The following is a 26,688-nucleotide window of genomic DNA, read 5'->3' on the forward strand; positions in this document are numbered from 1 at the left end:
CCTAATCGAACACTACGAGGGTCTAATGCAAAATCTCTGTGACGCTCATCAAATGCCTTCCATGCTAAGCCATCTGAAGGATGCCTTAAAATCTTCTTATCATCTTCACTCAATCGCTCTGTATCATGCCATCTCATATCTTCTGTTGTTTCTGATGACATGTAGATTCTTTTTAGTCTCGGTATAAGAGGGAAATATCGCATTACCTTTGTAATAGCCCGAATTTAAGCAGTGCTTAACAAAATGCCAACTAGATTAATTATGTTTTGAAATAGTTTTAGACCAAAGTTAAGTATTGATTATAAATTGGTATTCACTAGTATATGTTATTAGTGATTAAAAAAAAAAAAAATAAGAGGAGTTGATTAATGAAATGACTATTTTGCCCTTGATAATCATGGATCACTTTGCTACTCCTTTCTCTTCGTGTCACAAGGAGAAATTGCCAAAACATAAATATCTTTGAGTTGTCACCTTATATTCATATAATATTCCCTCTCATGCATGATTTGATAAAATCATCTAATTAATTTCACATAATTGTAAGCCAAAAAAAGAGAAACCTAAACCCAAAACTCAATCTCACTCCTCTTAGCTACAGCTTCTGTTTCGTCCATTTATTTTCATCGTAAAGCCATTTTTGGCCACTGATTACTTCATAAAAGTTGTAGATCTCCTCGAGATACCCAATTTAGGCTCAAGAATAACTCAATTCGGAGTTGTGTGCAAGAAATTAGACCCCCTAGAGTTCTGCGGAGCTGCTGCTATTGTTGATGTCGATGTTGTTGTTGTCGACCCTCCTATTATTGCTCTCCTCTCTTATTTTGTATAGAATCACAAAGTGAATTGGAGGTTGCAATTTGTAAGGTGAATATGGAGAAATCGTTATGGAGAAATAGTTATGGAGTTCAAAGGAACAAGGATGATTATCAAGCTAAGGATTATGGATTCGTGGAATAGATAGTGTGAAGGGAGTGATTAAGGTACATATTGTTCTTCCACCTCTATAGAAATTATGGCTTGTGTTAGATTTTTTTAAAAAAAAAAAATTATAAATTGTGAATTATGTGATTTATATTTAAGAATAAGACTTTTGATTTAATTTCAAGTGTTATGTTATTGTGTTTTAGAAATTGAGATTATGTTAATAATGTGTGATTTTAACATTATTAGCATTTCAATAAACTCAATGTTTTGTGTTTTGAATTTAAATAATTTGATTGATTTAAACATGAGACGTGTGAAAGTTCATTTTGGGACTTGTGGAAGTTTGACCGGGAGACTTTTGATTGATTTGAATATGGACTTGTGACAATTCGATTGTGAGACTTGTGAAATTTTGATCGCGAGACTTGAGAAACTCTGATCATGTGTTTTAGGTATGTGACCAATGTGAGATTTGTTAGAGATAGTTATGCTTATTAAGAATGATATAGGTCGTAACAATGTCAGCCTTCCATACCTTGAGAGAGCTTATACTAACTTCATGGTGCTTAGTACGTTATGATTGGGAATTATTCTGAGTAACTAAGTTATAGATACATCAATTTAAATAAGGTACATGAGTCGAAAGTCACGAGCACTATTGAAATATGTTTGGGATTAACAAGTTTTTTTTTTTTTTGGTAAGAGCTTCTGGTTGGATCATATTTTTCGATCAAAACCGTACTACTAGTTTTAAATAAACTTACGATCTTTGTGGGGGATAAGTGTAAACCCAATATGCTGAATATAAGAATATTTTGTATCTTTACTCAGCCTAATATTCATTTTGAACATATTTGTTCTACTTAAACTATTGTTTGAGATCTATAATTTCATAAATATCTTTATAAACTATCTTTATGAGCTAATTATTTTCTTTCTCACGGGGTGATTTAAGTAAAGAATTATGAATTGTGCTAAACGATACTTTCACGAACATTACTAGTTAATGTTGATTTTTAACTCGGGATATAATCACGAGATAAACATTTTAAATTTGAGTTTTGTGATTTTATCGATTTGGGTAACCGTAAAAATTAGCTATTTGGTCTTTTAAATATTTGGTTTTGAGCAACCCACGATACTGTGTTTATTTTAATTAATTAAATAATTTTCTAAATTGTACAGTATGGTCTATATTTATCAAGTTATTTTGTATCTAGTTGTGAAGCTCATTGAAATAAGCTATGACGTGTAATATTCAAACATTTGATTAACAAGTTATGTAATTTGAGATATTTATATTATTTTCTATAGATAGTGTGTTTGAACTCGAAAGACTAAGATTATTATCTGATTGAGCACTACTACAAAAATAAGCAAAGAGACCCGTCCAAATATGCATAAGAGACCTCCTATGGACAGGTCTCTATCTCAAAGGTCTCTTTGATAAAGAGACCCCCTCATTAAAGGAGGTCTCTTAAGAAAGAATAAACCCTTTGCTAGAGAAAGGGGGTCTGTTATCCTAAAATTCGAAAAATAATTTAATAAAGGAAAAGACCCATGGTTAGAGAAATGGGGTCTCTTAACTAAATTAAAGAGACCCATCCCTAAAGAAATGAGGTCTCTTTGTTATATAAATTCAGACCCCCTAGTGAAGAAAAGGGGTCTCTTTGATATTTTTAACATTTTTTTTATTACAGAAAGGGAGAGACCCTGCTTCTGCATATAACGGGTCTCTTTATCACCTTTTTCTTTTTTTTTTAAAAGCATTACTAATTTAAATAAAAGAATAAGCATTAGTAATTTAACACGCCAAAAAGCGAGAGGCCTGGTTTACACCAATAATAATAGATATCAAAAACAAATTTTCATAATAATTTTACAAGGTACCATCGTTTACACCAATAATTTAAAACCATATACATTTATAATTAATTCCCACTAAACATATAATGTCATTGAGCTATTTCATACCCCCATCTTCATTTTCCGTAGTCACATTTATAAGCTCTGCAACATATAATATCTAATCCAGGAGCATGGGCTTGATCTCGTTCATATTTGTTTTTCGGAGGAGTAGGCATCAACAACTCGACTTAGACCAACACCCAATCCCTGCTTTCAAACACACGCTTAAAAATTTTCAAATTAATTTCATATCCCTCTTTATAAGAAAATTAGATCAAAGAAATATTAAAAAGATAATATACAGAATGAAATAACAGGCATAACTCTTAAACAAACTCCCACATCTAATGATGATTTGGAATGGCTACCCTTGATCCTAAGTTATTTAGAAGGAAAATAAGAGCTCGCCTTGATTTTTATAGCTTGAACTACACTTGTAATTGTATTCCTTTCTTCATCTCTTTCAATACTGCAATCAACCAAAAAAAAATTGTAAAAAGAAAACTAATCAAGTATACATGACTAAATATCATCTGAGTATTGATCTCTTTTTTAAGCTCCTATTTGATGTTAACAGTTACGTTTACAGCCTTTCATGACCACTCTTAATTTATATAAGACTATATCAAATAATAACCCAATAATTACAAATTTTGTATCCAGGAAATACACTTAACAGATGTAGAACCAGAGCTTTGGGTTGAGACAAAATATTACAATTCTGCTCTATAACACCTCCTTGCTTCACAAGCCATAACTAGTGTGATTTTCAAGACATGAATACAGTAGACCCAATGATGAAGACTAATTCGGAATTATAGATATGAGATTTAATGGTCACTGGTCAAACACTAATTGAACATGCATTACAACAAGAGTGTTCTAGAAAACCAACCATTAAGGCAATGCATTCCCACTCAACACAATAAAACCAAAATATACCTAGAGAGCACCAAAAACTCGTGTGATAGGTGTCCTTAAAAGGCCATCATCAAGAAGAGCACGGAAAGGCCTCCTAGTCTCAGCTGGTTTAGCAAAGTAGTCCTCTTCCACTGCTTGATAAACAAAACCAACAAAGACTAAGAAGGTTTTACTTCAGAAGAAACACAAGTTTCTTTATCAACTACCTAGTCTTTATATTTCTGGTCCATCTCAGACATTTACAAGAACCTATGTGCAAGGAGAAAACCAATGTATTATGATGCAAAGGCAATTGAAAATATCTTAAAAGTAACAACACGAGACATTTACATGAGAATGATACAATGTACATCACGAGGCCTAAAGAAAAGAAGATTTTCCTATAGTAAAGTTACTTCCTTCGACCCTTTTTAATTGCTCCAAGGGCAATCAAAGAGAGGCGGAGGGAGTAGCTAGTAAGGAAAACTTCAAGTCTGTATAATACTAGTTAGATGTAGTATTTGCATAATAAAGTCAGATTATATGCAAAAGTTAAAGCTTAAAATTAAACTCTAAAATTAGAAACTTAATTGCAAACCAAGCTAATCATATTCTTAGTAGCAAAATTCAATACCAATGAATTCAGATAAATAATAAGACTTATAACAAAAGTAGATCCAGACATTTATTATAAATCATCTTTGAATCAAATGCGATGAGACAACAACGACACTACAACTGGTTGACATTTCCAACTGCCCCTACTCTGGTTCATGATTGATGAGTAGATTCTAATACTCTAAATGGACTTTCCGTAGATTAATTTGAATATATTTAATCAGTGTAGAACATGGTAACAAACTAAAATTGTAAACATCTGATAAAAACTCTTAGTCACCTATACAGTCATTCTTTTCTTCCCCCACTATATTCAGGGAAACACCAAAAAGAAAATATGTTAACTAGTCTGTATTTTGCTAAATGTTGAGCAGTGACATCTCACAAACAATCACTGTAACTAGGCCTTTTTTTTCTCTTTACTGTTTCTATGTAGACTTTATAAGCTAAATTTTTTTATACAGTTGAAACTTTGAAGAAAGAAGTTCAATGAAAATCCACTCACATCATAGCACTTGATAATTTAACTATCTCAATATCTCATAATCAAGCAGTGGTAAAAAACTAGTGGTCAAAGACTAGCAGTATCACACAAACATCTCTGAAGCATAATGGGAAAAAATGGACTCATGCTCTTCAACCCTAAACATAAGCAATTCCTCAAGCGTATACTCCAAAATTACGCACTCCAAAAATCACTTTTATCCGGATACTAATTAGAGAAATTAACAATATATGAGAAATCAACAAGGCGAAATCAACAATTTACCAGAAAGAACAGGCATGGAGCACGAATCGAAAGGCTTTAGAGATTTCTCAACTTCAACTAGGCACATACAAACTGTCTCGAGGCTGAAATCAAATCAATGCAACACAATCAAAACCCTAATTTCAAACAAAAAAAAGAACTAGAACAATTAAAACGAGGAATTAATCGATGAAACTATACCATTTTCACTTTCTAATAATACTAGCAGGGGAAATCTTGAAGAGTTTAAGCTCGATTCTCGATTCCTGAATCGCTCTGGTGCGGTGGCTCCTAACGCTGTTGCGACATCCCTTCCAAATCTGCAAGATAATTAAAACATACAAAATAGATTTCCAAGAGATTTTTAAATGTGAGGAAGAGAGAGAAGGGGATGGATGGTGAAGAAACCATTGTTTATTGATGATTTTGTGCGAGGATAGAAAGAACCAGATGGGAAGGAACTCAACCATAAGCAGATCTGATTTGTGAGAAGAGAGAGAAGAGGGCATTCATAATTTATTTTTACTGTAAAAATATTTAGTTGGAGAAGAGACCCGTCAGCTATTTGAGAGGTCTTTCTTTTTTCTCACGTGGGAAAAAGTAGCAGGCCCACTGCAGTGTAGAGACCCGTTACGTGAGGTAAAGGGTCTCTAATTTTTTTCATATGGTAAACCAGCGGGGCCCAGTGCATATTAGAGACCTGTTATATTTAATAATAGATCTCTTATATTCAAGAGACCTGTTATGTTGATCTATGGGTCTCTTGTTATAGGTCTCTTTGCCCATTTTTGTAGTAGTGGAGTATGAAATAATATAATTGATTTGTATTTTTATACGAATTATGTATTTTTATACGGTTGGTTGTGGATTTATACCTAGTTTTATTCTTAATCCTTAATAAGAATTATGTATAAGGTCTATGTCATAGTGTCGAGTACGTAACCAAGTGAGATTAAGAGAAAATCAAGTTAATTATTCTTAATTGAGCTATTAAGCCAACTTGGGGATAACCTACTCTTCTAAGTTCGATTTTGGATTATCATACTTGAAGTTATGAAGGTTGAATATTATGATTTGGGTTTAAGCTTAATATACTATTGGGGCTATAGATTGGAGTAATCTGAAGAATGATATTTGTGCTACAAACTAAATTGAATACACCACTTTGTATTTTAGGGTCAAAAATATCGAGGAATTAATGTTGAGCTATATAGCTTTGAACTCGTGAACATATAGGTCATGAAGAAGTTATGCATTTCGGCCATGCCATAGATTTATTTGAGTTCTTTCAAGAAATATTGAATTACGTATAAACTAAGTTTATTTTGTTTCTTTTTTCCTTTTGTAATATTAAGTCGTGGAAAGCTTTGACTCTAAATGAATATTTTGGATATGTTTACCAACTTGTATAAGTGTGATTTGTGACAAGATTTTCGGTTGTGTTTAATATTTCGAATAAGATTGTGTTAGTGATACAAGATTTTGAACAAGTGTGATCACATATGTTTTCTTACATTTTATCAGATAAGATTTCAAATGTGTTTTAGTGGGGAAGAAGCCGTTAGCAACGGTCATGAACAACGCTTGTGTATCTGTGTGATCTGTGTAAATGCACATATGTGCATATGTGTAAATGTACATCTGTACATCTATGTGGGGACATGTCCTAAAAGTCTTGCAAGCATGTGTATATGTGTGGGGTGACGACCCCTAAAAGTCTAGAGATATGTATTTATTCATTTGTCTCTATTCGCGTTCTCTTCCCCCGATTAGTATATATGTTAAAAGATAAAATGTGTTTGATTTTTCTAGAAGTAGCAAATATTGTGAAGCACGTTTATGTGTGTGATTTTGAAATATAAATGATTTGCTAGAATAAGCAAAGACTTCTGAAATTAGTTGGACATGTACAAGTTTTGAATTATCAATTACCTAAAAGAAATACACTTTTGATCTGTTGGTTTACATTCTAGCCTTATGATGCTATTTTCAAAAGATATTTTAGAGATCGATCTGGATTTATTCCAGTGCTTTCGAAAGGAATATATATGTTTTGCATGAGAGTTTCAACATGAAAATTTATCATCATTTTATATGGAGATGGAGGACTATAGTTAATTGAGATGTGCTAGTGTTGAGCATAGGTTCGGAAGACTCTAAGAAACGAGTTCGGAATCTTTGTTAGGTATTATTTTTATTTTTATTTTTATTTTCAAGCGTATGTTAAGATTGATTTTGCGGAATTGGGTTGGAATCTTCTAAATTATGACCAATAAAATCTATGGAATCCCGAAGTTCGAGTTCAACTTTTTTGCTTGATTTGTTTTATCAATATTGAATATCTACGATTATGGTTTCCAAATGAGATTTAGTTATTTTTAAAACTTAACATTATTGCAGATTGTTTTATAGAGCTTGATTTGGAAATATGATTTAGTTCGTATCGAATCAGTTTTACGCTTAAAATAATTCACTTACGAATCATATTTTGAAGCCACCAAAATGAATTTTAGGTTGGACAATATGTACTCAGTTTCTCTGACTTTGTTCTTTGAACCTGTCCTGGTGGGGGCAGATCCCTATTTAGTCATTTTGCAGGTTTAGTGAATGCACGAGGTGAAATCAAGGATCGTGAATGGACCAAGAGATGTGCTAACTGAGTTGTATGAATAAGGCTGTAATAGTTTTATTTGTGAGTAATCTTAAGTTAATTGTCGACAAGATTATTTTAATTCGTCGTGGATTAAGAGTTTTGTTTGGTTAATCTTTAATAAGTAATTCTAAGTAGCAACTCAAAAGAGTGGGTTGTTACAACCTTAGCTGGCACACCTTTCTTACAAGTATCCGTACCTTGATCACTTACAATGTTGCCCATATCCTTAGTTTTCGTCCACCTCGGTGTACCACAAACATGAAACTTGTCTTTCTTTAAAAATTCACCCCAATACAACATGCAATTATTCAGACAAGCATCAATCTTTTCATACCCAAGGCCCAAGTCTTTTATCATTTTCTTACTGTAATAATAAGAAGAGGGAAAATCAAGTATTTGAGGAAATGCATCTAGAATTAGCTTCAACAGCATATTGAAAGATTCTATGGACCAGTGATTCATACACTTCAAATGAAACAAGTGTAACAGAAAAGATAACTTTGAAAAATTGATACACCCCTCGTATAATTTCTCTTCAGAAGCTTCAAGCAACTTCTTATACGTCACATCTTCTTCTATTGTAGAATAATCATATTCTACATCTGTGTCATAGGCCACGGGCTCCTCAATCCATTCATCATCCTCTCGTGCTTCTAAATTTGGGCAATTGGGAGGCATATTAACACTAAAGGCTGATCTTAATAGCCCTTCCATATTATCTCGACCTACAAACCCACTTTGGTTATCAAGGGATCCTTCACTAGTAATCCCTCCATCACTCTCAAACATACACTGAGACGTATCCCCTTTACCATGAAAAATCCAATCCTTATATGGCTTATAAAATCCCTTAAACAAAATATGCCTCTCCACTTCATTTACGGGGAACCATTTCTCTACCTTACAGTTCTTACATGGACATCTAATTTTTCCTTCGACTAGATCTTGCTTGGCAAACTCAATAAATTCCATACAACCATCGACATACTCACGATGACCAGTGGGTAGATCGATCCAACTTTTATCCATATCTATACGAAATTAGTAGAGTAATTAGTAATATACGTCGGTCGTAGAATAGGAAATTTTTATATGTACTTATTAAAATATTATGATCATTCTTAGAACCTTGATATATCACACGAGATTAATTTAAGTCACATAACACCTCCGTACACAACTCTTCTTAATTCATACCATAACTTATGGTTTTTTATTTAATCATTCTTCATTAGTGACTAATATTTGTTATCTATCTTCATCTTCTAAAAGTTATTACCCTCTATCACTTCTATATTATATTTTCTTTTTGCGTACAAGATGATACTTTCAACTTCACATGAATTTGAAAGGAAAATAAAGCATGTGATTTTAGCGCACAAGGTGATACTTTCAACTTCACACGAAGACAACATTATAAATCCATTTTTTAAAAGGAGTAAGAGTACCTTAAGTAACGTGACATCTCATAATCAGAATTTATGGTTAAATTTCTTGAATTAAATGTAATTCAAGAAAAATTATGCAGTGGGGATAATGTAATTAGACGAACTATACCAACACAAAATGCCAAAGCTAACAAAAATACCTACTTACAAATTTGAAGCTATTATATTAAAACATTTGAAATTAAATCAACAGGAATACAATAGAAAGATCCAACTTTTGCATGATTGACGTAAGTTAAGATAGCACAATAAACGTCAGTATATGCTCATTGTATATATATTAGACATCGAGGAAATGTAAATCCACGGAAATTATATTCTAACACTTAACAAACCTAACTTGCAGAGTTGTAGCCCACCCTTGTCCATATAAAATTAGGGAAATAACAATTGTCCAATAAAAAACCTAAAACGGACTTTATAGTATACATACCTCTAGTATCAAAGAGCAGATGCAACGCACGAACCGATGCACGAACCTACGAACAAAGCTAAAGACTCGCAGGAAAACCTTGAACCGGTGTAGCAACGCACGAACCGATGCACGAACCGATGCACGAACCTACGAACAACGCCTACCAAACATACAATTTAGGAATTTAATCAGTCACAACAGAGGAAAACCAATTCCATGTAACTATTTCAACCAGTACGGCTCCAACAATCAATCAAAGACCTAAAAAGGTTTAAAAAATTAAACTTTCCCATGCATTTTCAAATAAGCAAAACCCAACATATGCAACCAAACAAAACTTCACTTTTATCATAAAATAGGTACAAAATTGCATTCATAAGCTCAACAATCTCAATGAAAAAGAATAAAAAATATGATTGTATTATTATTTCTTGGTTGTATCATATCTCAATTGTATCTTATAATGTGAGGCAATCTCGCAAGGCATCCAGATTGCAATTGCTAAAGGATGGCAAAAAGTCAATGTGTGTTCAGATTCTAAAAAAGCTATATCAAGATTGAATGAACCATCCATTCTGATCAATTCAACAGTCCTGATCATATCAGTTCTGATCAATCCTGATCAGTCCTGATCAGATCAGTTCTGATCAGTACTGATCAGAACTAATCTGATCAAGACTGATCAGGATTGATCATAACTGATATGTCAGAATTGATCAAAATTGATTTGATCATCACTGATCTGATCACAACTGGGTGATTATTGATTCTGCAGAAAATACAACAGAAAGATCCAATTTTTTTTTTCAGATTTTTAATTTAATCGGTGAATAGCAACAGCAAGTCAAGGACTTGCTCCTAACAGTATATTGGCAGCAGATTAGCAGAACAGAACCAAACAGAAAATCCGATCAAAGCCGCAGATAAGAAGAACAATATTCAGAGCAACGAGCATTAGCAATTCAACATCACGAGAATAAGAGACATCAAACAATCCAGCAGTTTCAACAAATTTACAAAAAATACCAAATATCATCCAACTCATTATTTAAGACTAACGTGCCATAATATTCCAGGAATTAGCAAAATTCGTTTCTATAAAACAAAAATAAATATCATCCAGCTCATTATTCAATGAAGACCTTAGTTTCTGAATGCAACATCGTCTTTTGATTCATTGACCATTAAGAGGAAAGCTACAAATACACAATGCTTATTCAAGAACTTGAAGACATGTGTTTTCAAAACATTAAAACTCAATCTTAGGTGTGAAAGAAAGCTGCTAAGTATTGTAAAACACGAGTCCAAAAAACTTAGAATAAGACAGGTTTATTACTATGAGATGGAATCAAAAGCAAGCCCCCACCCCAGCTAGATATTGCATACACAGTTCATGCACTCACCAACAAATGTTCACTTCCAAGCTGCAAAGAGAGTGGTTAGACCATCGACAATCACTACAAGAAGCCCATTTATATTATTCTTCTTTCTGTCAATTTCTATTTATTGCATTTCATTTTGTGCACTGTCATGTAATGACATCTTTTCTTAGTTTGTCCTCTAACATTAGCTGCCTAAAGTAGTGACGTCATCGTAGAATCAGGGTTAAAATTTTGTGTGTGCAGACGCCTATAAGACGTCACTAAGCTTGTAATGTTCAGATTGAATAAATATATCAATGAAATGGAAACAAGCACAACTCTGCCTCTATATTGTCATATTCATGCTCACATTGATTTGATGTTCAATATATGAACGCAACTTATAAAGGAAGGGCAGGAGAGAAAGATCGAGCTTTTTTTTAGTGGAGCACCAATAGCTGTTAATTCGAATAAAAGGGTAGTGAGTTTCTTAACTCTACTAGTTAGAGTTTTCTTCTAACTCTAGAGGGTCCGAACCTATGCATAAATAAACAGCCTTTGTCATCAATAAGAGAAATATTTGTTCACAAGGATGTTGCCACTAAGTTAAGCAACTGCCTCCAGGTAAAGTATTCGTAGGATTATTTTACATCAAAGGAGAAGCTATCAACGACACAACAACACTGGCGGTACACAGTCTATTCACTTGTATACTTCCGTCCTAATATGATAAAATTGAATATCTGGTGCACATGTGTTATGCAATAATATTAAAGATAACTAAATAACATAAAATTTAGGCCAAGAGGAAGGAAAGCAAATAAACAAACTCAATTATAAAGAATTGAACTAATCTAACTTTAACAAAACCCCCTAACCCTATAATTTACAGATAAAAAATCAAAACAAAAACCAATTTCAAAAGCACAGACTAGCTGCTGCTACTATACACTGAAACCAAAAGAACTAAAATATAATGAAATTAGAATTCATAATAAAATAAAATTCGAATTCATGAACTAGGATTCGAAACCCCTAACCGCCTGCTCTAGATGCCTTGACTATCAACCACTGCGAGGCTTGACAATATTGTGATACCATGTCGTGCTTAATAAATAATAACCGAATTTTCTTTAGAAAACTAATCAGATTTTGCTGGTTCCACCTCCCAATCCCCCAACCCAGGATTAAGTTAAATCATCCTGCAATCAAGAAAACACTCTAAATTTACTATGCAAAGCCTCCTTTTCCTGGGAGTTCACGCAAAGGACAAGCAATGGGAAAATAAAACTTCTTCACATCAGCTAGTATAACTTAGACAATCAACAACCTCTAAAATTAACAATAAAGCCTATAATTTCGACAAAATTCGGCAACAAAAGTGTGAAAATAAAATAAAAAAATACCTGGCGAATTTATCCGGCAACACCGAGGACGAAGCAGCAAATAAGAAGCCAGAGGATGCTCGAATTTCTCCAATTAAAAACCAGAGAGAGCAACGAATTTATATTGAATTTGTTGGGCGAATTGTGAATTCAATAATTGGGATTTTTCATGAATTTATAGGATGATGAGTGAGATAGCTTATACTGAGAGCTTTGATTGTGCTAACGTAAAGGTTGAAGACGAAATTCAAGGAAGTCGTTAATGGGGCTGAAAGTGAGGAGGAGAGAAGACGAATTCGTCGAGAAATTTGACGAGGGTGGTTAGGTTTCGCACCGCAGCAAGGACGTCGGTGGGAGGTTGAGAAAAACGTGGGTGGTGGAGTTAGAGTTAGGCGGGATTCTGCCAAAAAAACAGAGAGAGTTAGGCGGGATTTTTTCCCCCAAAATTAATTTGGTTTGCGTCCTCGTAAACACGTGTGTTCCACGTGTCTTTATTTGTAAATAGAGACGCTTTAAAACGTCGAAATATTTTGCGGCTCTATACAGCGTCGCAATTTACAAATTAATATTCGCGCCCCGCCCCTCCCTGCGACTCTTTGTTAGACCGTCACAATTGTTCCGTCTCAATATGTACCTTTTTTTTGTAGTGATGTTAGTTGCAAAGTGTGAGTATGTGACTTAAAGCTTATGTTGTGTAGCTAATGTTTTCAATGAAACATCGGCATGTCATGTTTTATGATTTCTAATTTTTATTGTTGCGAGGAAATTTAGCGGTGTAGAACTTTGACCATATCTCATAAGTGAAGGCATGCTGGGTTTAAACTTAGTATTCTTTCCTTTTTTTGTTATTATATTTTTTTTGTTTTTGATGGAAACTCTTCTTTAAAAACATTAGCTACATTATACAAATTTGTTCACTTTATGATTCTATTTCTATCTGTATGGCGCTGCAGTAGTAATGTGAAATTATATGAAAGATGAGGGAAGTTTGATTGCAGGATAATCAATATATCTACTAATAACAGATGTACACTATCATTTTATGACCCTTTTCTGATCTCTCACTTCTGTTTCTCTTGGGTTATCAGTAAACTAGTTGTGCGTGACTACTTTACTAGTTACTGGTTAGTTCAATTGTTCTTTCTGCTGATTGATACACCTATTTTTAGAATAAATGTTGGATGCAATAAAATAAATTTTAAAAAATTAGTTACAACAATATTCATGGTGATAATAACAAAACAAGATCAAAATTTCTTCTTGTTCTTGTTGTTTTGTTTCCTAGAGAAGACCATACCTCTAATCCCGTCAGGATCGGAGACGAACCCCAACGGCCTATAAAATCCAAGAACTCGAGGCTCGGAATACAACACAATGTTGGTAATCCCTTTCTGTAACAACTCATCCAGTATCCTTTCCTTGACGGCTTTCCCTAACCCAACCCCTTGATAAATAGGATCAACAACTATGTCCCATATAAGAGATAAAAAATCAAAACTAGTCAGATTGTTGATCTGTTGTCTGCAGTCCTTTGTGCAGTCTTGCTGTTGTGCAGCCTCAGTTGCAGTTGTGCAGTCTAATACTTTGTGCAGCTGCTACTTTGTGCTTTTGATGCTATACTCTGCTGCTGTTGGTGCTTTGGATTTCCTTGTACAGCTGTTGCATCTGTGCTTCTGGAACTGTGCTATGTTACTGTTTCAGTCTGCTTCAGTTGTTGTTGTCTCTGCTGCTGTGTTGCCCTGCTGTTACTCCTGTGTGCCTTTGGAAACCCTTTGTTGTTGCTTTGTTGTTTTTTTGTTTGCTAGGGTTGCGGGTTGTATGATAAATGGTGACTCATTTTGTATGTTGTTAAAACTCTTCAAAGCCATAAATTTTATTAACATATATTTGTTGGAATAAGAACTTGGGCAGTATCATTTCTAACTTGTACTCCACCATTAATTTGACATCATGAGTTGATTTTTGTACTACGTATGAAGGAACATAGACTAAGGACCCGAATGTTTGTCTAATTTTTCATAATTTCATAATAATGTGATACCGTCGGTCTAAGATTTAGTTGTCACGACATTATTTCAAATTACATTACTATTGCCACTAGTAATTTCGCACAAAATTTCAACTTGAAGGGAACAGTTGTACTGCTCTTACAAGAGTACATAAAGAATATAAGAGGGTGTGATTTAGATTTAAGTTATAGATGACACACATGTTTAACGTAGTTGCTGTGAAATAGTTGAAAGATAGAGCAATGCAGGGTCTCCTTTGGTTTATACATGTCAACGGCATGTAACACTTAAAATTTAGATTTTAGAGTGATGTGCCATATTTTCTAGAGACTAGTATTTGTTTCCTAATATCTCCAAGATTATCAGTCATAGTTTCTTAGATATATGAAAATAGTGTTTTTGTAAGGATAAATTCTCTTGTGTTAACTCCTAACAGGTTTAGAAAAGTAATATTAGTTTGTTGATTATGTTAATGATATTGAAAGTGATTTGATGGATTAAATAACCTAAAAAAATTATGAGGGGGTTGTCAATATATATAACTGTTCTCTATTATTGTTTTTGACGTCTAAAGATGACAACTTGTTACTGCATCTGAAAATTGTAGGCTATTGTTGGGGTAGCTGGAGTTTCATTTTTCTACACAACTGGTTCTGAGTTTGAGGAGATGTAAGTGTTCTATCTTATAGTGCATGTATATACATCTAGTCATCTTGTGTGGTTTCCTCCTGAAGTTATTGGTTGCTTTTTTGTCCTGTTGCCCTTCTGCTAAAAGAAAAAAGAGATGTTGGATGATTGTTGCGTTAGGTCATGTTTGTGTTTTCTGGTTTTTGGTAGGGTGGTCTTATTAGGTGTTTCTTTTGGTGTTTGTGTGGACTTGTATACATCTACCTCTTTTTCTCATTTAGTATAGTATTACATAGAGTGATATAAATTGCACTAATGATCGTTTATAATTACCATGTGACTGAATGAAAAAAAAATAAAAAATTTGTAGCTTTTGTTTGATTAACTATCTTCATTCTTCCTTTCGGAAATGGGTGATACAATGAAGGAATGGTGGTTGTTTCCCAAATGGAGTGATGAATATGAGAAAGGAGTATATCAATACATTGAAAAGGCTTTTGCTACCTGAAGGAAATAATGCCCTTGGTCCAAGTATGCGTATAATATTAAGTCTAATAAATGCGGTTCAGTATTAATTAACAAGTTAATAATTCAGTGAGATCAAGTGAGCTGAATGCCTAGCTAGAGGCCGCTTCAGTTCAAGTGGAATTAATGATATTAATCCACAGCTTACTCTTGACTGAACCCGTAGGGTCACACAAATAGTACGTAAACGGATCAAGTATTTAATGGCATTAAATACTCCATCTATGGATATTCGGAATCGACGGATCTTGGTTTCAGTGGGAACTGAGATCGTCACAAGCAAGAAATGAATACTCCGGAAACGATGATATTGCCGGAAACGGAAATATGGATCGTATCGGAAATATAAATATTATCCAAGTCGCAGATGTTGCCGGAAACGGAAACATGGTACGTATCGGAAAATATTATCGGAAATGGAAATATTACCGGAATCGGAAATATTGCCGGAAACGGAAATATTGTCAGAATCGGAAATATTATCGGAATCGGAAAAATAATTCCGGAAACGGAAATATTAAATATTTGTTCGAAACGGAAATTAATTCCGGAATCGGAAATATTAAATATTGTTCGTATCGGAAATGAATTCCGGAATCGGGAATTTAATCGGAAGCGTATCGTACGAATTAGCATCGGACGAGGCCTGCCAGACGAAGGTCCATCATGAAGCCGGGCCATCGCCCAGCAAGCCAGCGCGCCACAACGCACCAGCCAAGGCTGCGCCAGGCCCACCGCAAGGCAGGCCCAGCGCGCGCCAAGGCTGCGGCAGCGTTTGGGCCTCGTGGCAATGGGCTGCGAGCTCGTGGGTGTGACGATTCTTTTTATTCAATCAAGTGTAATTGGATTTCCTGTGAGTATACACCCAATTGACTAGTAATATAGGAGTCGTCATTCAGTTTTTAACGACAATGAGAAAAACTGACAAAACCCGGTTATCGTGACATAAAGGGAGTGCAATTATGTTTCACCACGACGGCCGTAGGTTCCCTTGTGATCCCTGGTGTGGGGATCTCTCAATATACACCCGCAAGGTAGAGATTGAGGGTTCGGGGGACTGTAACTACCGAGAGGAGTACTTCGCTCGTCGATAACTCCAGAGGCAGGATATCCTTACTAGCTCATCATAAATAATTGAAGGGACATGCGTTAACTATTAAACTAATCCGAGTTGATTTTAGCAATATGCAACATATAATACTAATTCGATCGTGATTATCTGATTTAAATAACATTAAGGGACCTAGCATGATAATCCGATTTCCCAAAAATATTATATTTGTTAGGCGTGATAGAACAATCAGATTAGGTTAGTTTAACAGTTCATAAAAAGGGCGAGGAAAGCAATTAAATCATCGAAAAGGGACACATTACGACGCACCCTTGAGAGGTGCGTCACGGTTCTCAGAAAACTAACCACTTTGACTTTGCTATTTCTCCTTTTTATTTAACGAATCTCAATTATGGGACAGGATACGTTCTGTTCGATTTATGGATCGATTGCGACAGAACGCGTGAACAGTTTCGCAGCGTGAGGCTTAGGCTAAGGGTTGGAGTCAATACTCAGAATATAATTGTGTGTTGTTGTGTGTCCTTTCACGTCGAATTTAGGGGCCTATTTATAGGGAAGAGTTCGTGGAAAGATAGAATTGCAGAGTTCTAATCCACAAAGAATTAGGAAAAAACACGTACCCAGGTACTTTCAGCGCCCAGGCTTGGGCGCCGAAGATGTCGGCGCCCAGAGCCAGGCGTTGAAAATAGGGTCTGGGCTGTTTTCTTTAGTCAGATTCGAATTCCTGAAATCCGTAGATTTTGAGATTAACTCGAGTCTTTTAGCGCGTATCAATTTTGTGACGGAATGCATCCGGGCCCGTTACGAACTCTAGGCTCGTTAGGATTTCAATTAATACGTAACTCTTATTTCCGAATCATATTAGGAATAGGATTCTCGCAGTTTTCTATCTCATTTAGGATTTATGTTGGAATGCAACACCTAATTCTGACAGGTTTCAATCTTTTATGATTTGCCACTTTTAGAAGCTACCTTTTACGGCAGTTTACTATTTTTAGCAGGTTTCCATAAATAAAAGGTTTCGGGTGAAATGAAATGGGAATTTGAGATTCGTTTATTTCATAGGAGATGCGTTGTCAAGTGGAGATTTACGTTTTCATCATCGAACCTTTCCCTTGCGGGAATGGGGACAAAAGTAGGTGTCTACAGTTAGCCCCCACTTTGACTGAGTCTTGGAGTAAGACGATGGTCAAAGTATTAGACGGAGTGCGTCACACAAGCCATGGTGTATGTGACCTGTCTTGCGAGGGTCTCACGAGCCCCCGAGTGATAACATTTGACTTAAGGGTCATCACTTGAAGTGTCGACATATCCCTCACGTGTTATTGGGATTCGCCAACTGATAGTATAGAAACTTCCTCACTTTGTCATTGGAAGGATCTAAAGGTGCGTAGAAACTCCCTCACTTTGTCATTGGGAGTAGCTACAGAGTTTTTCGAAATTAAAGCTGTAAAGTGTTATTGGGCCTGGCCAAGCCCAATCACGAGGTAAAAACGTTTTTTTTTATTTTAAAGATTCTCATTTTTAGGGCTAGCTAAACGAGAAAACCCCCTTGTTTTTATAGGATGTAAAACGAAGGAAAAATCCAGCACCCTTGTTTTTATAGGACGTAAAACGAAGGAAAATCCAGCAAAAGTTTTCGCTGCAGCGACTAAGGACCTGCGCGGTTAGTGACGCAGACCCCGCCCGCTAAAGGTGGGCGAGCCTGTCCGTTGAGGGTGGACGCCCCGTCCGATAGAAGTGGACGAATCTGTTTTGATGTTTTGAAAATAAGGACCTACGCGGCTTGTGACGTAGACCCCGCCGGCTGAAGATGGCGAACCTGTCCGCTGAGGGTGGACGCCCCGTCCGATAGAAGTGGACGAATCTGTTTTGAAATTTTATTTTGTTTTTTTTTTAAAAAAAGGACCTACGTGGTTTGCGCCGTAGACCCCGCCGGCTGAAGATGGCGAGCCTATTTTAAATTTGAAGACTTTATTTTTGTCGAAAACTGAGGACCTGCGCGGCTAGTGACGCAGACCCCGCCCGCTGAGGGTGGGCGAGCCCATTTTGAATTTCTTATTTTGCCTATGTAGAAGGGCTTTTGTGATTACAACCTGTTGGTGGGTCGTAATATTTCCTGATTAGATGTGTCCTATAAGTGGGTCCACACTGTGTATATTTTTGTTTAACAATATATTTTTTTGAGATATCCAAACATGATATGGTGTATGGCGCAGTCTGGGAATGTGATTTTGATCGCGCGCTCCTCGTTGGAGTCTATTTTTTCACGAGCCCCCCAAGCACTGGGGCTCGTCGGTTGTTTTTCGCATCTTGTAACCATGTTTGGGGTCATGCTCGTATGTGCGAGCGACCTTCTATAGTAGTGTGCTGCTTTAGCGAAGCCGTGGAGTGCGACTTTAGTTTTCAGGCGACATCCGGTTTTAGTTTGGCCCGGATTAACTCTTTGACAGACAAACATTTTTTATTTGGAAAACCAATGACTTGACGACACATATTTTTGGTGTTTCGAAGAATGACCATGATATTTAACTTGCTTTTTTTTTTTTTTTTTGAAAGTGTACATAAGCATTTTCTGAGACGAGTCTAAGTTTCGACCAAGTTTTAATGTTATTTATTTTTTTTGCTTATTTGGGAGCTAAAGGTGCTTTGGGCTTGATCCTACTTGCAATAGGGCCTCGTGTTTAGCAACACGGTCTTAAGTCCTTTCCTGTTCCGTGTTTTGTGAAATCTGGGTCTTGGGCTGCATTTTCAGCGCCCAAGTTCAGGCGTTAAACATTTCGGCGCCCAGGCGTGGGCGCTGAAAGTCCTTTCCTGGTAATATTTGATTTTCGAATTTCCTAACACGTTTCCGAATGGGATCAGGATGTCATTGGGTGCGTTCAGTTATATATAGGGGCTAGATACGTCCTTATTTTCCACCACTCTCAAATTCTTTCTCTCCTTTTGCTGTGCTCTAATTATTCACTGCTTTTGCCATGTCGATCCCTACTTTCTCACTCCAACGGACTGTTAGGCGTTGGCTGCGGGCGCTTACTCCCACAGAAAAAGCTTTGTTAAAAGAATACCACTTAGAGGCACTTTTAGGTTTACAACAAATTAATATCTATTATAACTTTCTGCATGCTGCCCTAAGCTTTTGGGATTCCGATCATCATATTTTTGCCTTTCGGGGCAATGAAATATGTCCCTTGCCTGATGAATTTGCTGCGATCCTTGGCTATCCTACTAATGCTACTTCTGTTACCCCTGGTACTTTTGAAGAGGGTAAAACAACCATAAGGGCTTTCCTAGGGCTAGATGATAACATGTTTGCTGAAATTGTTGTAGATGATAAGGTTAACTTGGCGAAACTTGTAAAACATCACTTTAGGCCTAGGAAGAATATGACCGAACAAAAATTGAACATTCGAGCCCTTGTATTTAGCTTGTTGAATCATTATTTGCTGTCGAATAATAATGGTGAGTTCGGTGACATAAGGTTGATCCCCTTGATTAGCCAGATCGAAAGTTGCTATTCTATTATGTCGTTGGTTGTTGCTGAGACTTTGGTGAGTGCGGATGAACTGAAGAAGGGCGCCAAATCTGAATATTTTAAGGGAAGCCCCCTATTGCTGCAGGTAATCGATCTTTTCCTTGCGCACATGTATGTTTTTTTTTTGCATATATTTCATTTTGCCTGGGGCTGAGTTTCAGCGCCCAGGGTTCGGCGCTGGAATATTCGGCGCCTGGTCCTGGGCGTTGAAACTGCGCCCCAGGAACCGTTTTTTCTTTCTTTTCATTCTTTTGATTCGATCGTACCTGTTTTTGCATATTTGGCTTGCGGAACGGCTTAGACTTTTGGAAGCTCCTGCCGATCCTAAACATTATCGCCCTATAGCTTTGGGTAACCGAAAATACTTGCACTAAGGCCAGGACGAGGCCGAATGGACCTCCTTTTTTACTTATGGCATTTGTTCTATTAAGTGGGTGGTACCATGGTGGGGTTTGACTACTATGACAGGGGGGTCTGATGTATCGGTTTATGTTTCTTTGTTGGGGCTATCTCGTCCCATTTATATTTTCCCTTACCGCGTCATGCGTCAATATGGTTTAAGGCAGACTATCCCCTTTTCTGATACGGTACCACCTAAGGTAGCGGCCTTTTCACAAACACGGGTCTTAGCGTGGGCCAAGTATTATGATGGTCTCCCGCGTTGGGCCGTAGCTACAAATGGCTTTGTGGGTCTTTCTGAAAATTACAAGTTGTGGATGAGCTCCGATGACAAAGATGTGAGGACCGAGGCTCGTAATGGGGAGCCGGCTGAGCTTTTGATACCTCGTATTCGTGTTTAGTATGAGGGTCCTAATTCTGCCAAACCTCGTACCTATAGTGTTAAGACTGTGAAATCTCGTCCTGATCGAAAGCGAAAGGAAGTTCCTCCCCGTTCTAGTTTCAGGCCTAAAAAGATGCCTAACATGAAGGGGCCTGCTGTTGTTAAAAGAAATGCAAGCTCTCGCGGAGATCGTCGCCGGAACAATGTATGGGTTAGAAAGGCTCAGCCGCCTGTAGAAACAGTGGCTAGTCTAGTTGATGATAATAACCCCTTCTCCCACCATTGCCTGTGCCTTCGAGGCTGAGCGGGCTATAATTGAGAATGTTTCTGAAGCCTTGACATCTTTGGAAGTTAGTGTCCAGGAGCCGGTTCTTATGGAGATTGATATTGGGGCAGCGCAGAAGACTGTGGGGGTGGATCCTGCGAACATTGCTCTCTACAAGACTTTATTTGATGATCCGGAAGAACTAGAGTAGTGTAGTTCTTGCTAGGGTGTAGGTGCCCTTTATTTATTTCAGTTGTGTTTGTTTTTATTCCTAGCACTTTGTTTTCCTTCTTATTATATTTTAATAAAGGCGTATTTTTAGTTGTCATTTATTTTTGTTTCTCCTCTTTTTTATGTATTTTATATGTCTAACACTTTTTGCACAAAGAATATTTTTTTTTATTATTTGGACCGAATCCTTGGTAAGGATTGCCTACGTATCTTGTCAGAATCAGGTCGCGCGTAGTTCTAGCTTTAGAATAAGTTCTAGTATGCCGGATTTCGGTAGATATGTCCTGAAGTGGAAACATATTACTTAATTGTTCAAATGAGTGAAGTATCATTTTCATCTGCCGTTTTTTTTTTGCCATAGGTTGCGTAAAATTCGACTAATTTGTATAGCTATATTCTTGGTAAACCTATTTGGATACGTACTGTACCCCCCAAGTGTTCGTTATTTTTCTGTTGTGTGCGGATAAAATGACGAGCACTTTCAAGAAGAAAACTTTTGGCAGGCGGAGAGTTTCAACGCCCAGGCTGGGGCGTCAGAAATTTCGGCGCCCAGCCCTGGGCGCTGAAAATGACTTGGGCGGTCAATTTTTGACGCTTTGCTTCACATGTTCTTGCGTTTATTTCTATTTCTTTTTTTTTGTGCCTTGATATTTTGCTTCATATTCAAAGTTAATTTTGAGGCTATTTTGGAGGTTTTTTTGACTATTAGCGTGAAATGCACTTTTGTCTGGATTAATTTTTTCTATTGGTGACTTGAAACAGTTTTGAAAATGGAGTTAGGGTGCGAAAGTTGTGAAGATCTTTGTAGGCTTTGGAGGTGGGTTGTTAGTGAAGGGTATGATGGAATCTATGTTTTATGAATCTTTTTTTTGGTAACATTTGCATTGTTTTTAAATTTTTGATTTCCTTTGATTTTGGGTTGCATGGATTGGCTCTTATGATGACACTGGTTGGCTTTTTAGGTTTTGGGGATATGAATGGGATAGTGTGGTTTATTTTGTGGGTTTCGGGAATTGGTTCCCATGGCACTATTTTAAAACCGAGTGGGCTTTGTTTGTTGGGCCTGGAGTGGGCCGCTTCTTTATTTATGTATTTTGCAAGTACATTTGGTGTTTATTTAGTGTTAGAATAAAAATTTTAGGAGAAATATTACGCCTTTATTGATTCGGAAAGTAAGGAAAACACACTGAAATAAAACTGACCCATATTCTAAAGGGCCTTAGGACCATCTAAAGTCTCTACTATTTTTTCTATCAATCTAAAGAACTACTAGGCGCTTTTTACTAATGGTGATCTATGTGGCTCAAGCCTGGGGTTTAGTCTCATAAAACTTCGGTCCTTCACCGGTACTCATCTTGAATTCCATTCCTTTTGCGTTGACCCACTGATATGTCTTCACCCATCCGTTCTCGACCTCTTCTAGTGTTGATGCAGGAGAGATTAACCGGGTTGGATCAAAACCTTCATCTTGTAAAGCTAGGGTAGTCATCACAGTCTCGTCCTCCATAGGCCTCGATTCGTTAAACAATGTCCATAGAGCCTGGTTGTCCAATATTTCAGCTGTTTTAGTCTGGGTGAGGTGGGGTGCCTCATCCACGGTGTGGCAGTCATGGAAAATTTCAAATCCGGGTTTTAGCAAGCCATTCTGAACGAAGGGTTCAGGGAAATCACAGCATGGGTGCTCTTCTCCTTCCCGAATGAACATCCCGTTAAGGGTCCTTTGATATGGGGGAAGGAGGGTGGTTTGTTTGGTTTTGTTAAGGCGTAGCCTGGATAGGTGGTCAGCAATATCTTCCTCCGTTGGTTCATAACCTAAGCCAAAGGGAGTAGATTTGTTGGGAAAAGGATGAAATGTGCATTCCTTCTTCCTTATGCCCAATGGGGTTCCTGGAAAATAGCCTTGAGCTAACAGCATTCTAGGGATGACTCGGGATGCATGCGGGTCTAGGAATGCTGGATCATAATCTTCGATGAACTGGATTGTTTCTTCCATTTGAAACCCATAAAGGTCGTCTGCAGTTTCAGCCGTTCCAACCATAGTACAACTGACGTCGAGAGGAGGGGCGCGGATTTCTAGTATTACCCCGTTATGGTTAAGTTTAACCATTTGGTGCAAGGTAGAAGCCACTCCTCCTAATTCATGGAGCCAAGGTCGCCCCAAGAGGAGGTTGAAAGTGGGCTTGATGTCGATTATTTGAAACTCCGTGGTGCGTGCCACAGGCCCGGTTTGTATGGTAAGGTTGATTTTTCCCAATACAGGCCTTCGGGAGTTATCATAAGCTCGTACCCCTTGCGTGGAGGTTTGGAAGTCATCGCTTCCTAGCCCCAAGCAATGGGCGGTTCGCAATGGGCAGACATTAACCGCCGAACCATTATCTACGAGCGCTAGGGGGATGTTTTGTCCTTTGCATCCAACCACTAGGTAAAGGGCTTTATTGTGAGCACCCCCCTCTTTGGGTAAGTCTTTATCAGTGAAAACTATGGCCTTTTCTCCAGCATCTCTCGTGACATGGCTAACCAATGAGTCAGGTGTGATGTCTGTAGGTACTGAGATGAGGTCAAGTGAGCGAATAAGCTTTTCGCGATGTTCCTTTGAAGTACACATAAGATCCCAGATGGTATTCTCAGCCTTGGTTCTTTTTAGTTGTTTCAGGAGAGGATTTTCAATGACTTCCGCGACGGTGGCGTGCCGTCCATTCTCAGGAGTTTGCCTAACCGGGACGCCGTCCATAGGAGGTGGGTGAATATCCGGTTGGTATATTCTTCCGGATCGGGTGAGGTTGTCGACCTCGGGCTCCTGAGGGGTGGTGTCAATGAGAGCATACCCGGGCCAAGTTTCAGTGAAGAGGTCCTGGCCCGAGACTTGAGATAAGTAAATATCTTCAGCATCATCATTCCATACACCGCACACTTCCCTCTCGATTCGATCCATAGGGACCACAGCGAGTGGTGCACCTTGAGGTGTAATATACACCGTGGGGTCGAAATTCTCTGGTTGGTCGAGAGAGATGTGACAAGAGCCGAGTGGGCTCTTGTTGTTGTTGGGTTTGCCAACGTTAGGGAGAGGTATCACTTCATCCTCTATCATGTCCTGGATCGTATGTTTTAGACTCCAGCAGTTTTCGTTGTCATGCCCGTTTCCTTGATGGAATTTGCAGTAAGTACCTTCGACCCAATATTTGCTTTTGACAGGAGGGTCACGGGTGGGGCCTATAGGTCTCAACTTTCCTTGATTGGTTAGTCTTTCAAAGGCTTGTACCAAAGTTGACCCGAGTGGGGCAAACTTTCGGTCTCGGACCCATCTTACAGGGTTTCTTCGGGCGGGAGCCTCTTCTACAGCATGGACTTCTTGGGCTTGGGATGTGTTACCCCGATTATAGGTGTTGGTCTTATATGTGGGTTTGCTCTGTATGGTTTTGGCGAGGTCGTCCTCGATCTTTATTCCCACATCATAAACTCTTTTGAAAGTGTCGAGTCCCAGGTACCTAAGGTGTTGTCTGTAAGCCGTGTCCAGGTTGTCAATGAATTTTGGGACCAATTCTGTTTCGGGAGGCCTATTGATTAGCTGGGCCGCCTGGTCCCTCCATCTAGCAAAGTAGGTTGTGAAACCCTCATTTTTCTTTTGGAAGAGAACTTCCAGCTCGCGCATGGTGACTTGGAAATCCATGTTCGACGAGTATTGATTGATGAAGACATTGACAAAGTCTTCCCAAGTGGGGAAGAGCTTAGGGTCCTGGTGATAGTACCATTTGAGCGGCACAGGTTCCAAGGACAAAGGAAAGGCAGGTAAGTACATGGACTTGTCCACGCCTTTCAAGTTCATGGTATTCACAAAGCTCAGTAGATGATCACGGGAGTTGTCCGTGGCCTTGAACTTTGGTAAGTCAGATGAACTGAACTTTTCTGGTAATTTGCCAGGAAAAGGTTCAGGATCGAGGGAGAAGTATTTGCTCCCCATGGTTTGCTGTAGGACCATTTTTTCAATCCTCTTCTCATTATCGAGGTCATTTTTGGCTTGCGCAGCCGCTAAAGCTTCATTTTCCATTTTCAGTTGGCCCATAAGTTGGGTCATTTGGACCATCTGGTCTCGCAAATCTTCGATGGACATGTTTGAAGGTGCGAATCGAGGTTGGGGAAGCGGAGATCCTTGAAACGAGGGACGACGAACGGAGCTTGGAGTTACTAAACCTGGTGTTGGCGATGTATCTTCGAGACGCACTAACCGTTGATTCCCTGATCGGCACCAAGTGGCAGGACCAGTCCTAGGCATAAGATAAGCTAAAGTTTAGGTTCCCAAAGTTTCAAGCATTACTTAGTCTAGACTTCGACTCTCTAAATTGGTTTTTCGTTTTTTCTTTTGTCGGTACACTTTTTGGTTTTTTTTTTGATTTGGTCATTCTTTGGATTTTCGAAACACTTGCCCGTGTGCCATTCATAGTTATTAGCACGTTCGGTTTTGGTGCCGAGCATTGCCGTCGTAGGAGGCCCAACAACAACACAAAGAGTTATTAATTTTTCACGAGTCGCTTTTTGAAATCGAGTGCTTTTCTTACGCCCTCGTAGCAATTCTTTTGATGAAATTTTTTTTTGCGCTACGTATTTTCCTTTCGCTCGGGCAGCGAGGCTGCTGCGCCTGACCAGAAGGCCAAGCAGCAACTTCAGCGCCCAGCTAAGGGCGTGAGAAATTCTGGCGCCCAGCCAGGGGCGTTGAAAATGCGTCCCTGGCTGGTTCTCGTTTTCTGTCTTCTGTTTATGCGACTTCGACTTGCGTGCTTGCCTAATAACGTCCTTTACGCGTAGCAGCGTTTGTGGGATTCGTTACAGGCCATCCCGAGCGTCGCTTATTTTTGTGGCGATCATTCGGGTTTGCGGAACACGTGTTTTGGTATAACTCTTTGGCAAATTAGTCTATGAATGTTAGGGTAGTTTTTAAGGTCGTTGGTTTTCTAGGATAGTTTGTCACACACAATCACATATTTCGCTACACATAACTACATTACAAACATGGATTTGAAAATTAAATATGCTACGTAGTTTATGATAGGCTTCTATGGGTAGTTTATTTGCGCCTGGCTTGGTACCGCTTCTATCGTAGATCCAACACATGCCCCGGTCGAGGTAGTGTCTTCAACAGACGAATTTCGCTCAAGAGGCCAACCCGCAAGTGCAAGCCAAGGGGGCATGCAGGCGAGAGGGACCTAATGGGCGAGCGATTGGGTTCGGGATAGGTGTACTACCTGCACAAGTACCGAGTGGGAAACATGCGCGGCGTATGCACCC

The 26,688-nt window shown here is 38.0% G+C and overlaps 2 protein-coding genes across 5 annotated transcripts in view; both read left to right on the top strand.

The window, feature by feature from the left end:
* The first annotated feature begins 463 nt into the window (after positions 1–463).
* Positions 464–26,688, top strand: part of LOC110796777 (uncharacterized) — a 49,723-nt gene continuing 23,498 nt past the window's right edge. For 2 of the 4 annotated variants that reach the window (XM_056836516.1, XM_056836518.1), the window contains exons 1-2: positions 466–983; positions 14,980–15,041. The gene's annotated coding sequence lies outside the window, so the exon portion shown is untranslated. Of the gene's footprint in view, positions 984–14,979; positions 15,042–26,688 lie in introns of all 4 variants that reach the window. The other 2 variants (XM_056836519.1, XM_056836517.1) reach the window with 2 other exon arrangements.
* LOC130467252 (uncharacterized) overlaps positions 12,626–26,688 on the top strand; it is a 31,256-nt gene continuing 17,193 nt past the window's right edge. Inside the window, exons 1-3 of the mRNA XM_056835710.1 lie at positions 12,626–12,683; positions 13,919–14,118; positions 14,980–15,041. Coding sequence (XP_056691688.1) covers positions 12,626–12,683; positions 13,919–14,118; positions 14,980–15,041 — 320 coding nt within the window. The remainder of the gene's footprint in view (positions 12,684–13,918; positions 14,119–14,979; positions 15,042–26,688) is intronic.

The sequence above is a fragment of the Spinacia oleracea genome, chromosome 2 (genome assembly GCF_020520425.1).
Source record: "Spinacia oleracea cultivar Varoflay chromosome 2, BTI_SOV_V1, whole genome shotgun sequence".
Lineage (NCBI taxonomy): Eukaryota > Viridiplantae > Streptophyta > Magnoliopsida > Caryophyllales > Amaranthaceae > Spinacia > Spinacia oleracea.